At 47.0% G+C, this 19352-nt stretch overlaps 1 protein-coding gene across 2 annotated transcripts in view; it reads right to left on the bottom strand.

Moving 5' to 3' along the window:
- Positions 1 to 1366: 1366 nt before the first annotated feature.
- Positions 1367 to 19352, bottom strand: part of NEURL1 (neuralized E3 ubiquitin protein ligase 1) — a 165704-nt gene continuing 147718 nt past the window's right edge. For both annotated transcript variants that reach the window (XM_055721224.1, XM_055721225.1), the window contains exons 5-6: positions 5663 to 5809; positions 1367 to 4364 (exon numbers count right to left, since the gene is read on the bottom strand). In XM_055721224.1, coding sequence (XP_055577199.1) covers positions 4123 to 4364; positions 5663 to 5809 — 389 coding nt within the window. In that variant the 3' untranslated portion in view covers positions 1367 to 4122. The remainder of the gene's footprint in view (positions 4365 to 5662; positions 5810 to 19352) is intronic.

Here is a 19352-nt window from a genome sequence, read left to right on the forward strand (position 1 = left end):
AGGGGGTACACGCCCTGGTCCCTCTTGATGCCAGGGGAGGGGAAGATCTGATCTGGGCCCAAAGCATCAGCGCTTCACTTTTCCCAACATGTGGCAGTGCTTGAGCTCAGCACATGTGGCAGGGACTGTTTGGCAGGTCGGTGTCCCCCGTGCCTGGGGCAGTCTGTATCGTGCAGCGCTGTCCCTTGCTCTTCCGGGCAGGAGGCGGCTTCCCGTGGCTGGGCTGTGACCAGAGAGGGCTTTCCAGACCCGCTAGAGGTCCTCCTGTCCCTGGGAAAGCAGGAGCTGGGAACCATTCTTGGAGTGAGCACAGGTGTGTGCAGACTTACAGCCAAGAGCTCTGGGTTGTAGAAGTGGGTTTGCTTTACCCAGCCTGGAAAGTTTCAGGCCACTCCCCAGTGACTGTTAGAGTGGAACAGCTTCAGCTGGAGAGGCTGAGGACACCTCTCCTGGGATGTCCCTGTCCCTTGGCAGACGGAGCACCCACACTGAGGGAGAACATGCTAACTCAGTTATGTCCTGTGACAGAGAGTAACCCAGCCAGTCTCTCATCTGCTGAATAGTTACACAAAAGGACGAGGAGGAAATCTCACACAGCTGTGTTGTAGGGTCCTCCTGAGCAGATCCTTGCAGCAGAGGAGCTGTTGGGTTTGGGGAGAACCGGCATCACTCTGGAGAATGCAAAAATTCCCTGTGGGTCCCTGTGTCCCTTGCTACATGCTGAGGAAGCATCTGCGTCTTGCTTCAGCATCTCCCTTGGCCAGGCCACGGCTTGCCAGTGTGCCTTCTCAACACGGCGCTCAGCTTAGGGCTGGGGTCCTCCTGTCAGGTGTTGGACTACCGTAGTTCTGCAGAGCCGGGGTGGGGACACTGGGCTATTTTACTACTGCTCTACCTCATCTTCAGCCACCTTACCAGGCCCTACCAGGCCGAGCAGCATGGTACTGGGTTTCCTCACAGCACGCTTTCTCTTGTGCTGGTGGAAGGCTTTTTTTGCAGCTACTTGTGCAAACAAGGCAATAAGAGTAAAGAAGCTGTGGCCTCTCTCTGGGAAGGGTGTGAAGAGGCTCAGGAGCATGGGGCCTAAGCTTGCAGCAATGCGGTCAGCCCTTGCTTTTATTTTTGTGGCTCCTTTTATTCCTCAGGGGTGTGTGGTGTCCATCAGGAGGGCTGTTCGTCATCCAGCTCTCAACACCCCCTCCTCCTTGAGCACTGGAGGAAAACCCGAGCCCCCTCTCCACCCAACTCCCCCCAGGGAAGAGGCTCTCATGCCACTGTTGCTCTTTCCTCAGCCTCTCACCACTGCACTGCCCGCCGTGTTTCGCCGTGCTCGTGGAAGTGGTAAATACTCAGTTGCCCATGCTGCTGCAGGATACCTAAATCAACTTTATTCACAATCACAGTTATCCAATTTTTCACAATGAGTTATTCTTCTCTTTAAACAGAACACAAAACACCTTAAAGTAAAGCAATGAAATGCAAATGACACAAGAGCACGGAGGTAAGTGGGAACTTACACCAGTCAAACAAAACAAAAGGTTAGGATCGTTGTTACTGTTACTGCTTTTGCTGTTGTTTTTTCTCCCTGGCAATCACCTTGCTCTCCTCCTCCCTGTTCACAGCTGGAGGCCATCTGATGCTGGGAGCAGGACCTAACCCCAATTTTCGAGTTCGGATGCTGGGGGAGCTTTCAGCTTCTGCTAACTCCTAGAGTTTGGTCCACAGTAAAACAAACACAGGCATATATTAAAACACTCTGAATTCAAAAGGTGAAAAGGGAATTCACACTACTGCACTGGTACCCATGGATGGAGTTTCTTGAAAAATAAAACATACCCCTTGGCTTGGCTTGCCTTGCGTGGAGGGGTACTGGTCCCACGGGTGTGGTGAAGGCTCCGGAGGCTGCTTATTGCACGTTTCCCCACATCCACTCTTTCATCGACATTTTCCTACCCCTCGGGTTCCTTCTTTCCAAAATCTTTGCACTGGAGTTTGTGTAACTACTACAACAGGCTGCCGGTGCCTGCCAGTCACAGCTCTGTCCTCATCCTCGGGCAAGCTGGGGGCTGGCTGCGTGCCTGCGGACCAGCCATGCGCCTGGCATGGCCACTGTCCTTCCCCCAAGCTTGTGCCACCCCGGTGTCCCCCCACCCCTCACTGAGGGCATCTGGGTGCAGGAGCCACTGTGCTCCGGGGCTTTCGGCAGTCAGCCTGGAGGGCAGGGCAGGGCAGGATGGGTTAGGGGTGTACATGAGAGCACGCAAAGAATTAACACAAATCCCTGTAACCAGAATATCAGCGTTCAAGTTAATACTGCCCGCTGGGGTGGGCTGGGGGTAGCTGCAGACCCCTGTGGCAGGCTGCAGTGATGGCAGTGCCTTTAGAGAAAGGCTCTGCAGTGTGGTCTCCAGCTAGCAGCCTCTCTTTTTCATTTCCTCAAGAGGACAGAGCGAGGATATCATGTTTTCCAGGTGCTCTCAGGAGCAGGCTCTGCGAGTGCTCCTTCACTTGCCTGCTGCCCAGGGGGGGCACGATGCCCCCTGCAACGAGCAGCTCTGTATGTTAAATGCTTTTATCCCTATGCCATGCTGTTCCCCTGCATCCTATCAGTGGCCGTACACTACTAGTGCGAAGGAAAAGGCTCAGCAGGAGGGGTGCAACTCCATAGCCTTCCCTGATGGGCAATGTGGCAGGGCAAACACCATCGCTGCTGCACCCCAGTCACCCGCCAGGGCCCAGACACTGTCTCTGGCTCCTGGAAGGCAGCAGGATGGGGCTGGAGGGAAGACGGGCACCCCCTTCTGCTGCAGAGCCAGCCTGCCTGGGCCCAGGGGCAGCCAGTGGCCATGGGATGACGGAGCAGCAGTTGTCACGACAGCCATGGGGGCTGCCACTGCAGGCATCTGTCTGGGGACAGCAGGGGTTCTCAACTGGGGCGGAAGGTAAGTGGATTAATTTAAATAAACCAAAGAAAACCATCCCCCCAAGCTATTTTTTTTTCTTTCTTTTCTTCCTAACACATAAGGACAGCCACGTCCTGCCAGCGGGCTGGCTGTGCAGGGCCGGGTACCACCTGGCTGATTTTGTCTTAAAGCACAGTGATAAAGTTACCAGTAAATGAAACCCACAGACATGTGGGTTTATACATTCTTCCCCAGTGAGGCTGGGGTTTTTGTTTCTTTTTTAAAATTTATTTTCTCCCTCACAAGTACTGTCTGGGTGGTAGGGGGAGGAAAAGTGAGGGAGCCACATGTCCCTCTCCTGCACGCCCATGGGGCAGAGATGCTGCTGCATCCCTTGTGCTGCGTGGAGACCACGTGCAAGATGGGCAGTGAGTGTTTGAGAGCTGCTCGTCATGCAGCGGAATGGCTGGCATCGGGAGGTGGCTGGATGCTGCTGGGAGGGAGGAAGGCCAGTGCCAGTGGTGGCTGCCAAACCCGCCCTGAATGCCTCTGCCAGGGAATGGTAAGGGAGGAGCAAGGAACAGCCTCAAGGGGCTGCTTTTCTGCCTGCAGACACGGGTGGGTTTTGCTTCACACATCCTGGGTCCTTTTCTGCACTGACCCGAACCTTTCCACTGAGAATGTGCTCACTGCACCTCCCTCGCTGGGTCAAAGCTTGCCTCGCTCCGTCCTTTCTAAGGGGCTTCCTACAGTCAGGCTGGTTGTACACGGAAACATGTTGCTTGTTCCTCCTCTGCTGCTAAGCTGTCCTCTGCATGCGGGGTGTCTCCAGAAGGAGATGTGTAACACTGAACCTTTTACCACTTGCTGTGCCTGCTAAACATTAGAGACTCCCCTCCACTGTGCGTGGTATAGAAAAGGGATGATTGCACCAGCTGATTGGTTGTTTGGTTTTTTTTGAGATAAAGTTTAAAATCCACAAGGGAGAGTAGTCCATCACAACTTCCCTGACACGCTGGAGTTCAGCCCCAGGGCTTGCTTGGAGGGTAGAAGAGCAATGTCTAAGCTTGTCTCATCTGTTGTCCGTGGAAGAGGGGATCAGGGTGGTGGTGGGTGATGTTTTTTGAATCTCCTGGATGATGAACAGAGACCAAGACCTGTGTTGTTTCACAGCCTCCTCCCCACCTGCCCAGTCCCCACCACAGCATCTGCTGCTGCTCTAAGTGCTGCGGTAGGTTTTGATGATATCTTTGATGGCCCGTCTGCAAATGGGGCAGCAAGCGTTGGCCATCTTCTTGAGCTTCAGCCCACACGAATAGCAGAGACACATGTGTCCACAGGAGTAAATGACTGTGTCTACCATGTTCTCGTAGCAGATGGTGCATTCATCTCCCCAGGGCCCAGAGACGGACGGGGAGATGGGTGACTCAGGCAAGCTGATTGGAGAGTTGGGAGCTGTGCCTGGAACACAAAGAACAGGGTCACTCATGCTGCTTAAAAGGCTTCCTGACATCCCAGGGTAATTTCTGCCCTGAAGCTAGCTACTGAGGGAGGAACCATGCCCTAGCAGAAGTGGATGCTCCAGGATCAGGGGTCCTGCCTGTGACCTACTGTCCCACTTGGTGAGTCCTGGTTCACATGCCAAGGCTGAGGGGAGCAGAAAGGCAGCATCTGCTGGGATCTGCTGCCCATGCAGAGCAAACCAAGAGACAGCTGTTCCCACGCAGCAGGGACAAAGAGCAGTTCCACGTTTTTAAACCACTGTCTAAACATTAACAAAGGAGGAAAAATAAGGAGGCGCAGATCAAGCCATCTGCTTTGAAAAGGGAGAGGCTGGGTGGCACATGGGTGGTAGCAGCTCCCAAGACAAGGAGAGTTTCATCTCTAGGGCTGATCCAGGGATGTGGGACCACAGTGCCTGGCTACAAATCACCCCATGTGGCTGCTTCAGGACAGGGGTGGGGTGGTACCTGCATGGACAGCATCTAGCTCATAGTGAGCCATCGCTTCAAGAGCCACAACAGGCTGCAGTAACTGTACTCGCAGCGCACCCATAATGAGGCTAACCAATTTTCCCCCAAACCCATTAAAAATCTGAATGTTTGCTGTTACCAATTATTAGACCTGATTCTGATGATACCCTCAGCAAAAATCACTCTTGGTTTGGACAACAATGACAAGGATTTGTTAAGTTACATATTCCACCATCAATGCCTTGGGATCATGCAGGTGCCTGGGGTTTTGTAAAATGCTGCAGAACAGCTTATCATTTTCTACTGCATGTAAATTTATCTAAATCTCACTGGAATTCATTGGCATATTAGAAATATCAATACTGCCTTTTTCTGAAGAAGGTAGTGAAGGTGTGTGGAGAGGGAAAAGGGGGCTGTAGGGCACAGCCATAGCTCCAGTCTGAGCTAGCATGCAACACATGTCACTGCCACACAGCTCTCCAGAAGGAGCTGTGCGTCACTGGGCCACGCACATAACAGAAACTCTACTGCCTCCCTTGGGAGCCTTCATGATGAAAAAGGTTGGAAAAATATTGCTGTCTAGGCATCTAAGCAGCTTCCACGTAAACCAGACTGAAAATAGCCTTTGCAGAGGCTCTTCCTTCCTCCCCGAGGGAGCTGACAGGGGACTCTGTTGATCACTGTGGTTTTAGAGTCCTTTTGGGAGACAAGTGTGAGGACCACGAAGGGAGACAGTGTGGGAGCAGGCAGGGGGAGGCAGAGGAAAGGCATCCCCCCCACACTTACCACTGATAGAGCTGCAGAGGGGGCCAGAGCCACACGTAGACAATATGGGGCCAGAGACACCGCTGCAGAGGATGGTGGGGGAACTGGGTGTTGATGTGGGTGAGCTTGGTGTGGACAGTCCCAGCCGCTCTGCTAATATGGTGGAACCTGCAGCACAAGAAAAGAAACCTACAGTTACTTTTTAAAAATGGGGCTGACAAGGCACTGGGGGTATGTGGCAGGGGGTGCAGCACTCAGAGCTTGTCAGGATTTGTGTTTCATCAGCATGAAATCTAGAGAAGAGGGAAACAAAAAAAACCCAGCCTCGTATGCTTTTTTAAATGCTAGTAGCTGGCTCTGAAGAGACATCGAGCTCCCACAGCCCCTGAGTTTGCTGGAGCTGCTTTAGCCATCATAACCCTTTGTTTCTGCCCTTAAATGTGTCTCATGTCTCAAGTCATTAAGTGCAATTACTTTCCTTACGGTTTCACACTCGTACGTACCCTCAGTACCACATCCAGCGATAGGGCTGTAGCCAGCAGAGGACACAGCCTGCAGTAGGGTGGGCTGGACCCCAGCACAAGCACGTACCCCCTTGCCAAAGTACTCTTCACTAACCCAGTGCAACGCTGCATCATTCCAGCTCCAACAAATTCACGCAAAGTCACTCAAGGAGACCCCAGAGACAAACTCAAGGGTTTGGCAATCAGGAGAACAGCTCTGCTCACTGCTCTGCCTCTGCTGTAGGGTGGCTTCGGTCAGAGGCGAGGATGCCACTCAAATGCATTTGGCTCTGGGATGAACAAAGACAACTCTCCCCCCACTCAGGAACGTTTTCTCCACTCTCTGCATGTCTGGATATGATGGCTCAAGAATGCAGAGCCCCTTCAAGTCCCTTCTAGGTGTCCCCAGCTCCATTACCTCCTGCTCCCACTGCCCACCATCACTTCTGCGTTACTGTGCTGTCTGCCAGAAAAGGCAGCTCTGCCCCACAGCCTGCTTGGCACCCTCCCCTGCCGCAGCCTCTTTCTTCTGCTGCTATAACAAGTATCTTAAAGCCCCTTCCAGAAGGGAAAGGAATGGGGACACTTAAAACTCTAGCAAGGTTTTGCAAGGGAGTTTCATTGTTAACGACACAGCCTGGTCTTCAGTAAGACAGTGGCGAGCCAGCAGCACACGCGTGCATGAACCAAGGTACGGTTTCTTAGTGGTGAGAACTAGTTTCCCTGCGGTTTTGAAGTTTCTAGTTCCCCAGCTAAGACAACCAGGGTGACTCCAAATCAGAACTAAAATGCTAAGACTTCTCCATGTGACCATATAAGGAGCCGAGAGACACAGAGGGTTTGGATCCGCAGTGTCCTCCAGCAGCCGGAGGCTACTCTCCGGAAAAAACGTGGCAGGAGGAGGCCAGGAAAACCCCGTGCACCAGAAAGGTCCTTCGGTGCCTGTTTGCAGGGAGGCCACTGAGCCACGGAGGACTAAACCTGGGAAGCAGTGACTCCGCGTGCCAACTGTGGATTGTGCAAAAAAAAAAAAAAGCAAAAGCACAGCAGCAGCCAGTGCCAGATTCTCCTGCCCTTGTTAGAGGAACAAAACTGAGCATTTTAAATGTAGCGCAGGGACTGAGCGGGGGGGTCACATCTAGGTCAAAATCTGTTCTGGGGACTGCATACAGCAGAAGCAGCAATTAGCTTCGGCCTTCAGTCCCTTAGTTTTACCCCTCTTCATATAAGGAGCGCTTTGCTCCCAGGCACTATCTGAAGTTCAATTAGCATCTGCAAAAGACTTTGGGGCGCTCACCCTTGAGATGCTGTAGAGAGGCACCTCCTTTATCACACAGAAGGCAGCTGCGGCTGGAGTTTAGCTCCGTAAATATGCAAAGAGAATGATGCAACCCCTAATGACAGCCACTAGCAATGGCCCTTCCCCTCCAATCTGACAGATGACTGTGACCGTAGCAGAAAACTTGCCCTGTGGGTAACACACACTGGGGCACAGATTTCAGCTCATCCACTGCACACTGAACAAATATGAACACTAGGCAGCTGAAGGAGTTTTTCAAGCCTCCCCTCTCAGTCCCCCTGCAGTCTGGAGATACTTCTCCCGTTCACCTGACATGCAGCACATTGCATTTCTACCACCAACCTGGTCATTTCATTAAATGCGAAATAAAGACTATCAGGAGCATTTTTCTTCCTGGACTAACCAAGGATTTGGAGGTGCCCCGAGTGTCCCAGAGCATGAACTGATGAAGCATGCTGGCAGCAGTGCAAATGGCCTTTCCACAGTGCAAGGAGAGCTCATCAGTGCAGGAACCACAAGCTTCTCTGGTTGTAGCTGATCTGAGTCCCAAAATGGCCTTACCCAAGACCCAGGGGCCAACACACACCTTCCAGTTCTTTCTCCTAACACGAGGCGCAGCTCTTGACTTTTCTCCAGCATAAGTACAGAGCTTTGTTTCAAACAGTCTGAGTTCCCTACCAGACAAGACGCACTTCTCCCTTGGTGACAGAATAATCAACATAAGACACGTTACTCACGCCGTTAATATATTGCTGGATGGTGTGCAGATACCATGACAAGGAGCATGGAATGAGATCATGTGCAGGGTGGAATGAGTGTGGCCAACTTGGCTTAACTAAAACCAGATATATGTGCTCAAGGCCAAACATGCTCATTGTGTGCAGAGAGCTTCTACCAAGAGCTAGCTTTCAAACCATGATTTTAAAAAATTAAATAATTCTAAATAAATCAATTTAAACATTCTTCCTCTCTCTAAAGGCCCCAGACAAATTGTCTCTGCTGCTAACTTGTCTCACGCTTGATCTCAAACATGCCAAACACACTGGAATCACCTTTAAACGGACTTTGAACCATTTGCTGGTTTATCTTTGCAAAGTCAAATTATTAGCGAAATCCAATGCAGATTGACTCTTTCTCTACACTTCTGTCATCGCTCCGGGAGAGGTGTAAATAAATGAACCCCCCAAAATATGTTCACCCCCAAAAGTAAGAGAGTATTATATTTTCAGTAGAAGACAGCAGTACCATGGAATGTACAGACAACATCATGCCAGGAAAGGCTGCCTGTATGCTAAAGGTCTGTGATTCAAAATGGTCTTGCCAAACTGGAAATAGGATCAGATATAAATGGGATGGTATTCAATATGATCAAATGCAAAATGCAGCACTTATTCAGCTCCCCAAATACAGGACAAGGAATTAGTCCATTCAATTAGAAAAACAGCCATCCTCCAGAAAAAGGCCTGGGGATTGCTGGAGGTCACCAGCTGATCAGAAATCAACCATGCCGTCCTGTTATGGAAAGGTTGTGCCAATCCAGGGTCATATGAGGCTGGTTAAGGACTGGAGCAGGAGCCTGGAGGCGCTGTGCTATCTCTGTCCCTGGAAATACTCAAAATCCAGCTGAGCATGGTCTTGTGCTTCCGTAACTTGGAAGTTAGCCCTGCTTTGAGCAGGAGGTTGGATTAGGTAACTCCCAGGGGTCTCTTCTGACCTAAAATGTTGTATGATTCTATGGTTTTTAGATGACCACATTTTTCACAGGCTGCTCAAAGGGGAGCAGAAACAATCTGTTCTTCATGAAAGTTCTGGATAAGACAAGAACCCACAGGTTCAGACTCCTAAGGTGTTCAGGATAGACACTATGTTCATAAGGAAGCACTGTAAAGCAATCAGACCTCCCAGAGAGACTATGGCGTCTCCATCATTGGAGCTCTTTAAGAACAGGAGGGTGAAGTCAGTAGTCTCTTGGGATCCCATCCAGCATTTCTGATTTTTAGGAGAGTAGTTATCCGTACCCATAACTGCCCTTTTATAGAACATCCTAACTGTGACCAAAACACAGCAGCTGTGGCCATCAGAGACACTTTTGGCTCTCTGTGTCTATTGTGGTGAGCAGGGTGTTTTCCCAGAACATTGCAATCCACTCTCAGGGGATATTCTGAGGCTGTCCCAACTTCTAAGCATCAATTAATGGCAGCTGCCTGGGGAGAGCTGTTCCGCTGAAGGATTTACATTGGTAACAAGGCCAGACACAAAGTCAACACTCCCTAAAAACACATAACATTTTCAATTAACTCTCCCCGTTAATTAATTTACAAAAATATTTCTACATTTCTTTCCATAATAAAGTGATTGTATTGACCTGCTTATTACTGTGTAGGCCCCAGACAGGGAACTGGAAAACAACCAGCACACCAGGTGGGAAGAGCGATGCACTGTCGACATTCTCCTTCTGAAATCGCTTAGGGGCATTTGCTATGATGCAAGCAAATCCCCAGGGCATCTCTGTGGCCTAGAGCAGGCAGTAGCTGCCACAAGCCTGTCCTGCAGCTATTCCCAACCCACTGCGAGCAAGCAGTACATTAATATTCCCAGATTCAAACTACAGCTGAGATGGAGAGAAAAGTAGAGGAATGCCAAAGTGCATGTTCTTCCTTATTACTGTTGGCTTTGGATCACGGAAGGTTGGGAAACTGCCAGTTTAAGGTGTTCATAGCACATTTCTGGTTATCTATTCCTGAGAGAGGTGATAGAGGGGCAGGGCCTCCTGGGACTCAAATAATGACAACAGGCTGAACTCCATCAGATTATGAAAAACACAGAATCATATAATCATTTAGGATGGAAAAGACCTTTAAGGCCACTGAGGCCAACTGTCAATCCAGCACTGCCAAGCCCACCACTAAACCATATCCCTAAGTGCAACATCTACAGATCTGTTCAATACCTCCAGGGATGGTGACTCAACCACTTCCCTGGGCAGCCTGTTCCAGTGCTTGACAGCCTTTTGGTAAAGAAGTTTTCCTAACATCCATCAGCCAGTGGAAGGTACCCAGTAACTCCCCGGGATTTGACCAGAGCATTCCTCATACTGTCCCAGTGTTCACAAGGAGACAAAATCAAGACTCAACCCATTTCATTAAACCTCTGACCCCCTCTCTTGTCCCTTTCCCCCTTATAATTAAATTCAGCATTATATAGTCCCATCGCACTTTTTCAGACCTTAACCCAAAAGGCCTGCAAGCACAGTGCTTCTGTTGGAGCACCGGGACTGTGTTCGTGGAAGCCTTGCAGAAACCAGGCTCCACCGGCTGAACACGTCTGCTGCTTTGAGGTGGAAAGGCAGTACTGCATAGTCTGAAGACTCTGCTTCCAAGGTAGAAAAGAAACAAATGAGCAATACCCTGTGTTTGCTGGTTGCAAACAGGAATTAATATCACAACTTCTATCCCCAGAATGCTTTCTGGCAACACCAAACGCCATCTCAGGTGTCTCACTCACCTTCTGCTATCTGTATTATACCTGCCTAGGCTCTTATCACAACATTATAAATACATATATATATAATATATTAAAAAAAATAAAAAACAAACAATCAGACTGCACTCCAGAGCTATCCTTTTTCTCCCCTTTGAATCCACCCAACTTGCACTTTATTTTTCCTGGCTTACAGGATGCTGTCAGTAAATGACCACTACTGTCACACTGAACTCTCAGTTCACTTGGTTTGATCACCTTCACTTTTTTAATGGGCTTTTTTTTTTTACCCATACCCATCTTAAGGACTATGCCAGGATCTTAACTAAACATTGTACCTGGAAAACAAAATATAGGAGCCTCCTGCTATAGTTTCCAAGGCAGATAAAGCATTATGCAACATACTGACTTGCCCATATGCTGAGTATCGGTGGAGCACGTTGACAGCCCCTTCTCTTTTTATAACACGTTTGCTGCATCAATAGAACAGCTAATAAAGATCAGGTAATTATCAATAGTAAACACAGATTTTCAGTGTTTTTCCATCCACCTGCAGGTCCCAGAGTCTCCAGCACACAGTGGAAAAGATCAGTACAGCTGCTAAAATCTGGCTGCAGCCTTCAACTGGCACATTTTATGGTGCTCAAGAGAGCTGTGCACTTCTCATACATTTTAGTCCAGTGAGCTCTGGGCACCTGACAGTTGTAGCCATTTAGATGCCTTTCAAAACTCTCAACTCTATTTCCTTTTGCTAGGAGCCAGATTTTTAAGCCTGTCTGCTAAAATAATTCCCCTATCTCAAAAATTGCTCAATATCCGTTCTCACATTTAACACTCTCAGTTTATCAGGGCCATTGATTTTGTTATCTAAATAGGATCAAGGTTCTTTCAAAAATATGGCACAATTGTGGGTACTGAGCTCATGTGAACATCTGCCTAAGGAGACCTGTCCCATAACATGTGAGCTCCTGCAGTGTGATGGGCTGTGAGGTTACTGAGACTGGATGCTACAGCAACTTAATTCTGTAAGAGTCATATCTTTGTTTAAGCTAATCTACTACAGATCTTTGGCCTTACACTGACCACTAGTACATAAACATCCTTGATAACTAACCATATGCAAGACTGGTAAAACTGGGACCTCAATTTTAGTCCTTACTATTTTTTTACCGAAAAATCTTCTGTAACAGTATTTTTTTTTTTCTTCATGGATGTAGCTTGTGTAGAACTTTCTCAATTCAGCTTTTCCTCTATTCAACCACTCATTTCAGAAAAAAAAGTAGAGATATACTTTTAACTATCAGAGAATGCAGACTGGTGGAATTACACAACTATTTCACATACTACGAGAGCAGAAGTCCATATTGAAGATGCAGTGGGCAACCTGGAACAGTATGCTAAATGTGTATTATCTTGACCTTTCAATCTAGTGGCAAGACACAGTGTACTGAGATCTCCTGGGTTCTCTCCTCTGTCCTCTCCCAGAAAGATGAAGTTTCTGTCTTTGGTGTACCCCAGACAGATGTCAGACTAACACCTCTCCCTTGACACTGACGCCAGAAACCCTGGTATTCCATCAGTAGCATATCCACTAGAAGGTGGGTCTTATCAATACAAGCTTTGCAAGAGCTAAATCCTTCTACATTTTATTTCAGTAACCATTTTTTTAGTAATGCAAATGTTCCACCAGATGTAGAGAGAGCTAAAATGATAGCCTTCCCCACAGCATGCTGGCTGCTCCAAGGAGCAGCCTTATACATTTCGCACATTGTCACATTTTCTTGCTTCCAGCCAAGGCCACAGGAGAGCTATTCTGTCCCCCAGGGCCACTCAGGTCTTACCCAACAGGGACTTTTGAATCCATCTTGTTAAAACAAAGAACAAAGCACCTGTTGCTGCCTCGGCATACATAGTTAAAGATGAACAATAATAGGGAAGGATGTAAGCATATCCATCACTTCTGAATGCTATAAAATACATGTATTTACACCGCCATTTGTTATGTTCCCACAGCGATGGGAACAATACTGCATTGACCAGAAACCAGAGTTTCCTTCCCCTTGGGCTCAATGGGTTTTGGCCAACCATGCTCTCAGAGCCTGACCTCTGTGCTGCCGCTCATCTCTGCCTCTCAGGTGACCGACATCAGTTGATGATCCATGGGCTTTTTTGCATTCAAGTATTTCCTGGAGGATTTTAGATTTGTTCTGAACAGAACAATATTACATTTTGCATTATGCTACAGAAATTCCTGGAAATAGGACAAAAAGCAGCCTGGCAGATTTTGCACGCAAAACCATAAGGCCTGTGTTTGCAGATGGGTGTCAGACAACCACTGTTTGGGGAAATAAAAGTTAGATCCAAACCACATGGAGAACAACAGTCCAGACTTTCATGTGGATCAGGAAAGGAGTGTGCTTTATGGCTTCACTGGAGCCTTGCTGTCTGCTGTGTCCAGAAGGGCAGCAGGGCACCAGCACATCTATTACTCTCCTGCAGTCATAGCACACTCCAGCTAAGCAGGAGAAACACGAAAGCTCCAGACACCACAGAAGTTTTTGGTTCAGCAGCTCTCACAGCCCAAGCCCAATGTGCTGTCTGAAAGCAAAGAGCACACAGCAACCTTAAAGGGTAACTTTCCTGACCTGACAGGTGAAGGTTCATTACTCAGCACTTACCCTGAGGGTATGGACACCATGCAAGGAACACCTAGCTGAACTGAAGTGAAAGAGCCTCTACTGGGGCTCCATTTCTCAACCTGAGAAATACTAGACCAACAAAGCATCCAGACAGATACCGAGATGAAGAGGTAAAAAAAGAAGCCTGGGTTAAGTAGCTGAACCACATGAAAAATGAGAGTTGAAGTTTTCATCTTGTCTAAGAAAAACAAATCAAAAAGCTCTCTAAAAGATCATAGGTATTAATTACCCTGACCAAAAATGTTTCTGTTCATAAAGCGCACCTTATCCAGCTCCATCTCAAAAAGGCCATTTGGCTCAGAGTATCTGGGAGACCACAGCAAATGTAGTTCTGTGAGCAAAAGGAAAATCGCTGCCTAACCCAGCACCTCCACACTCCGTGCTTCTCCAGGAGGGATGTGTACAAACAGGGGGTAGATGCACGCAGGAAACAAATACTTTCACTTCTCTTGGCCAGCACTGCTCTCAATTTCTATGGGGCACTCTGCTGGATGAAAAGGCATCTGACAAAGAAGGAAGAGTTTCGTCTGCTAAGTCACTCTCACAGTAGCCAGAATAACTAACAATTCATGCCACTGTTAGTTCAAAGAGTCGGCAGATTTTATCTGTCCTGACAGACAAGTTGCAATTCAAAGAGGCTGGTATATGATCCCATATCCTGTATATTCACTGTAGGCAGGCAAAGGCATTATGAGATAAGGGAGATCTATACATCACTTGCTGCGAACATCTCACTGCAGCCAGGGAGAGTTTGTTATCCCAGTGATGAGAATGATTTCCCCTCTTGTGGAGGAGCCCACGCAGAGGACCGGGCATTTGCAAGCCCTGTGGCTGTCTCTTAGAGGAGGTCTGCTTGCTTTACCCAGCCCTTACACAGGTGCTGGCCGATAGCTCAGTACCCAGACTAATGTTCATTGACTCGCCCGCCCGTGGCAAGTATGGGTTAATTATCTCATGTGCCATGAGATCTTTGATGGGATAGTGCAAAGGTGCCATAAGCAGCTATTAACTCTGTCATTGCTGCCACTGACCACGAGGGACGAGCGCTTGACTGCATCCAGTGCCCCATGACCATGCAGTTTTCCAAGGCACAACGTATAAAGCAACTTGTCCTCTCTAACACAACAGCTTCTCTTTATGCTAATTCTTCTTTAAAACAATGACTATAAACCAGGACATGAACAGAGAGCCCTGTGCAGTGCTAGAATCAAGCCCAGATGTTATGGACACTGTAACGCTCTTGTGCAGCTCTTACAACTTAACATCAGCAACGGGTACTTCACTAGCCACGAAAAATAAAACCATGCACAATAGTAGTGTTTATGAAGAGGCGTCAGTTAATACAAGTGGATTCGTTCCAAAAGGCATTGAATATTAACCCTATTCCTTCCCCTCTAGTCTCTGACACCATAACACAACCACATACCTTACAGTGCATAAGAACTCCAGGCAGCTAAGTGCCACACAACACAAGCCTGTTAGATCCCAATCACCTTAATGAGACCATTTTCCAAAGGAGTGGGAAATGTTTCCAAAATAAAAAAATAAAAAAAATAATAAAAAAAAAAAGATAAAACTTTGTAGCATGTCTAGTTGAATGAGTGTTAAGGAAAGAGATTCCTTACATGCATTTCTGTGCAACAGTTATGCATTTATCAGGCTTCTCTTGTGCTGTGTTTAACTCAGCGATTTCAACATCACTGGAATGAACCAAGGTGGAAAAGGATCAAATTCCCAAATGGATAATATACTGGCCACCTCTGAGATGGGAGATGAGGGGGTGTGATTTACTACTGCAAAGATCTTCTCTCAGACAGGAGAAGCTTATAAATTCGGAGCTGGAGAACCAAGATCACAGACTCTCCTTGCCTGTGTGATACTTTTCCACAAAAGGTACCTACTGTCTGTGCCATGGGCAGTGTGTATAACAACTGTACATACCAATTATCATTTAAATATTTTGTATGCTTGCTGCAGTCATTGCATGTGCAAAGTAAGTATATAACAGCACCTAGAGCAGAAAAGTTTTTTGGAAGGGACAGACACTCTGCTATGGGAGTGCTGGGACAGTCAAGCAGCAACCACAGGCTAAGAAAATTGTTTACATGGGAACGGACAGAAGCCTGGTAAGGGATGCAGTAAGATGAGATCAAGTCCCCAAAAACCCTAGATACTTAGGAGGATCAGGCCGGACAAGTGCTGCAGCAGAGACTAGAGAGGAGAGAAGAAAGTCTCCCTTGTAGATAATCTGGAGACAGTAGTTGCAGGAACTGTATCAGCAAAATAAGTGAGGAATCCTGGGATGCAGAGGAACGATCCTGGTTAGAAAGGACAGGGTGGTCTTCAAGGTTTAGCTATGGCCTGTGAATCACTAGCGGTCTGTGGTCACTCTCCTGACGTGAAGCTAAAGTCAAAGAAAACCAGACTGGGCAGTGTGATGAATGTCACAGAAGCAGGCGAAGTAATTTCCCCTGGCAAACCACTGTTCCGTGTCACCTAAGCAAGACACTACCCTGTTCACCCATGAAACTGCAGCTCTTTCCAGTTGGTTCCTCAGGGTCAGGGCTCTGTTGCAACATGGACAGCACCACCAGGGCTGCTAACCTTAACCACCAGTAAGAGTCCCAGTGGGCACAGCTTTGTGCAAGCCTGCCTGCAATGGAATTGACTGCAGTTTGCCTGTACACACCAGCACTGAGGCCACTTCAGCTAAAACATCTCTGTTGACTTCAACAGCCCTTTGCCAGCAGCTTTTGTCCCCCAGTCTGCTGAACTAACTCCCAGTTTGGTCCTTTGCCAGCTGTTGTCAGAAACCACAAGGAACCAAGGATTCATGGCTGCTCTGCCCACCAGTCCCAGGTCAGCTCTTTCTTCCTCACTGCCTGCCCCCCAGTTTTGATCCCATTGACCAACTTCAAATCTGAAAGGAGGATGGAAACCTCAGAAACAACTGGTTTCGAAATATTTTGCAACGGGCAGCTGAGTAGGAGCCCATCTCATCTGCCTGTGGTAAAGGAGGTGGGAGAGCTTAGCCCACACACTCCGCATGTATGCGGCGTGGATGTGAATATATACTTCTCCACACCAAATGCTGGCTCTGGGATTGTTTTTTTCAGGCCTAATGCTGGCTCGTGGCCAGCATTAGAAGACATCCAGAGAGCTGCAACATTGTGCAGCTGTTCTGGTGGGGCTGGAGTTATTGAAGTGCATGGATAGAAAGGACACAGATAAGTTGGCAACTCAACTTCTTTAGTACGACTATTGATGGAACATGTTACTTCATTGCTCAAAAGAAAACTTCAATATTACTGGAAAGAATGAAATTCCCAAGGGAAACCACACCAAAAAAAAATCCAAAATAAAGGAGATGAAGGAAGATGTTTTACATGCTGGTGATTCACTCTGAGACAAAAGAAAATGAAAGAACATCCCCAACCATTTGGATCCCCTCATACTAAATATATAAAGTTATTGCTGTGATAGCTCCTCCAGACATGAGTCATACATTTTAAAACCTTATGGGGTCAATCAATTTAACTTCATAAAAGAATTACACCACCAAAACCAAACCAAAACCAGACCAATATATCCAGACTGGTTCATTTCAACCTTTGAGAGCTGTGATAAAACTGTGTGTGAGCTGAAATGCTTACCAGCAAAAGCTGAAAGCAGTAAATCAAATTTAATAGGCTGGTTTTGTTGACTATACAGGAATGATGCCTGAAAAAAACCCAAGCCAAGCCTGAACTAATGGAATTCCTAAAGGATACGCAAAGACTGTTTCATTTCTACATGCCTAATGATCTGGGTTTCTGTTTGGTTGTTTTTACGTGCATAACCCACAGAATTTCTGAATTAAGACCAGCACTTTACATATAAAATATTTAGAAGGGCTTCCAATCCTGACAAAATGATCTATTGCCTCCCCCAATAGCTGCTTCCTGTAGTTAATTACCGTCACTTATGTTTAATTTAAATTTGTGTCCCTTCATTTTCCAGCAGCTTGGTATTTTTTATGCTATTATCTGCTACATTAAAGTGCCCTCCTCTTCCATTTATCTTGCCTCTATGTGGTCAAGTTGCCTTTTAACCTTTTCTTTGCAACAAGTTGACATCCTTCCACTTCCGACTACAGATGACTGTGGCCTCTCACCATGCTATAGTGGTGCTTGAGTTTCATTTATTTTCCCTTTGCTGTGGGGGACATAAAGAAAAATAGTGTTTCCAGCCTTGTCATGATTTTCTGCTTTTTTATTTCTTCTACAGCAACTATATTGCCGGTATATGATGCCAGGTTGATTAGATGGAAACAGCAGTCTGGATTCCTTACTGTCAAACCAACCCCACACTGCCCTCCTCTCTTACAGAGTTCTGTATGACCACCAGCCTGGGTAGAGATGGGCTCCCATGATACTTAGATTAGGAAATAAACGTTGTATCCCAACACTGTGGAATAGCTGCAGTCAGCTTCTATGACACAGCCACAAGCCAGGAGAGATCTGAGCTTGGCACTGCTCTGGGTCAGAGCCAAATAACTGATCTCAAGGTATGCAATGTAGTATCCAGTGATCCCTGAGCCATCTTGTCCTCTGAGTCAAAAATAAACCGTCTCTAGATACAAGAGAGGCATTGCTGCTCTCCACCTTCTCCATCCTTCAAATGAAACAGAAAAGCTGGAGAAGAAGCAAAGCCAGCAACTTTAATTTCATTTTATATTCAGCTCTGGTGCTGATGTTCCTTTAACACTGCATAACATTGCTTTGATTAATCCAATAATGGTATGCCCCTAGAAACAGAATGACATCTGCTATTTAAGATAGGTTTGGTACAATTACGCCTCTTGCAGTATTTGTGTCTCATTTCTTTCAAGGGTATGGAACTTTTCTTTTTGTATTAAAACTAGGAAAAGATTACCATAAACATGTCTTCTCCTCCAATATAAAGCTCAAACTACAAAAGACAGATCACACAAAATTATTCTTGTTTGCATTCTGAAGATGGAGCTTGTCATTAGAAAGATGAACACTTTATATTCTTCTTATATTTTCTAATAGTATAATGACAGATATTATAGCAAGCACTATAATCTGTTCCGTTGCAGCACAGACAGTACACATCACCTCCCTAATAACAAAGCAAAAGCTGGAGACAGGAGTTCATTATTTTCCTTGCCTTCTGTGGGGATATTGCTGATCCATATAATTACTGCGGTTGCAGAGAGGTGCAGAGCTGGGACAGCGTCAGTGCTCTGCTCTGGGCAGTTGCACTGTACTGATACTGTACTGATACTGGGACTGTACTACTCCTAGCATTGTTAAACTGGAAACATAGGTCTGAAAAGCTCTATTTGCATTTTAGTATCTCTTAAAAACTATAGGTAAGCTCCAATTTCATAGCCTTTAACTGGGAGTTACCAGCTTGCTGACCAAGCTACGTGGATAAGGCTGTACACCCAGCGGGGTCCTAGCTTTTCCTTGTGAAAGGCAAGGTCAGAAAATCCAGTTCTTTTCACTTACACCTCATTTAAGACCAATAGCCCATTTTCAGCTTTTCTTCCAATGACCAAGGCCAGAAAAGCCTGTTATGTGGTCACCAAAACAGGTAGTGAGGAGTCTTTTTACTCAGTGGATTTAATTTCATAGATCCAAACACCAATTTTTCTAAAACATGCACTGTATGAGTGTACATACACAAACAGGAGTGTACTGGCTTGGGCTGAACGAGCAGGC

This window comes from Falco cherrug, chromosome 9 (assembly GCF_023634085.1).
Source record: "Falco cherrug isolate bFalChe1 chromosome 9, bFalChe1.pri, whole genome shotgun sequence".
NCBI classification, from domain to species: Eukaryota; Metazoa; Chordata; class Aves; order Falconiformes; family Falconidae; genus Falco; species Falco cherrug.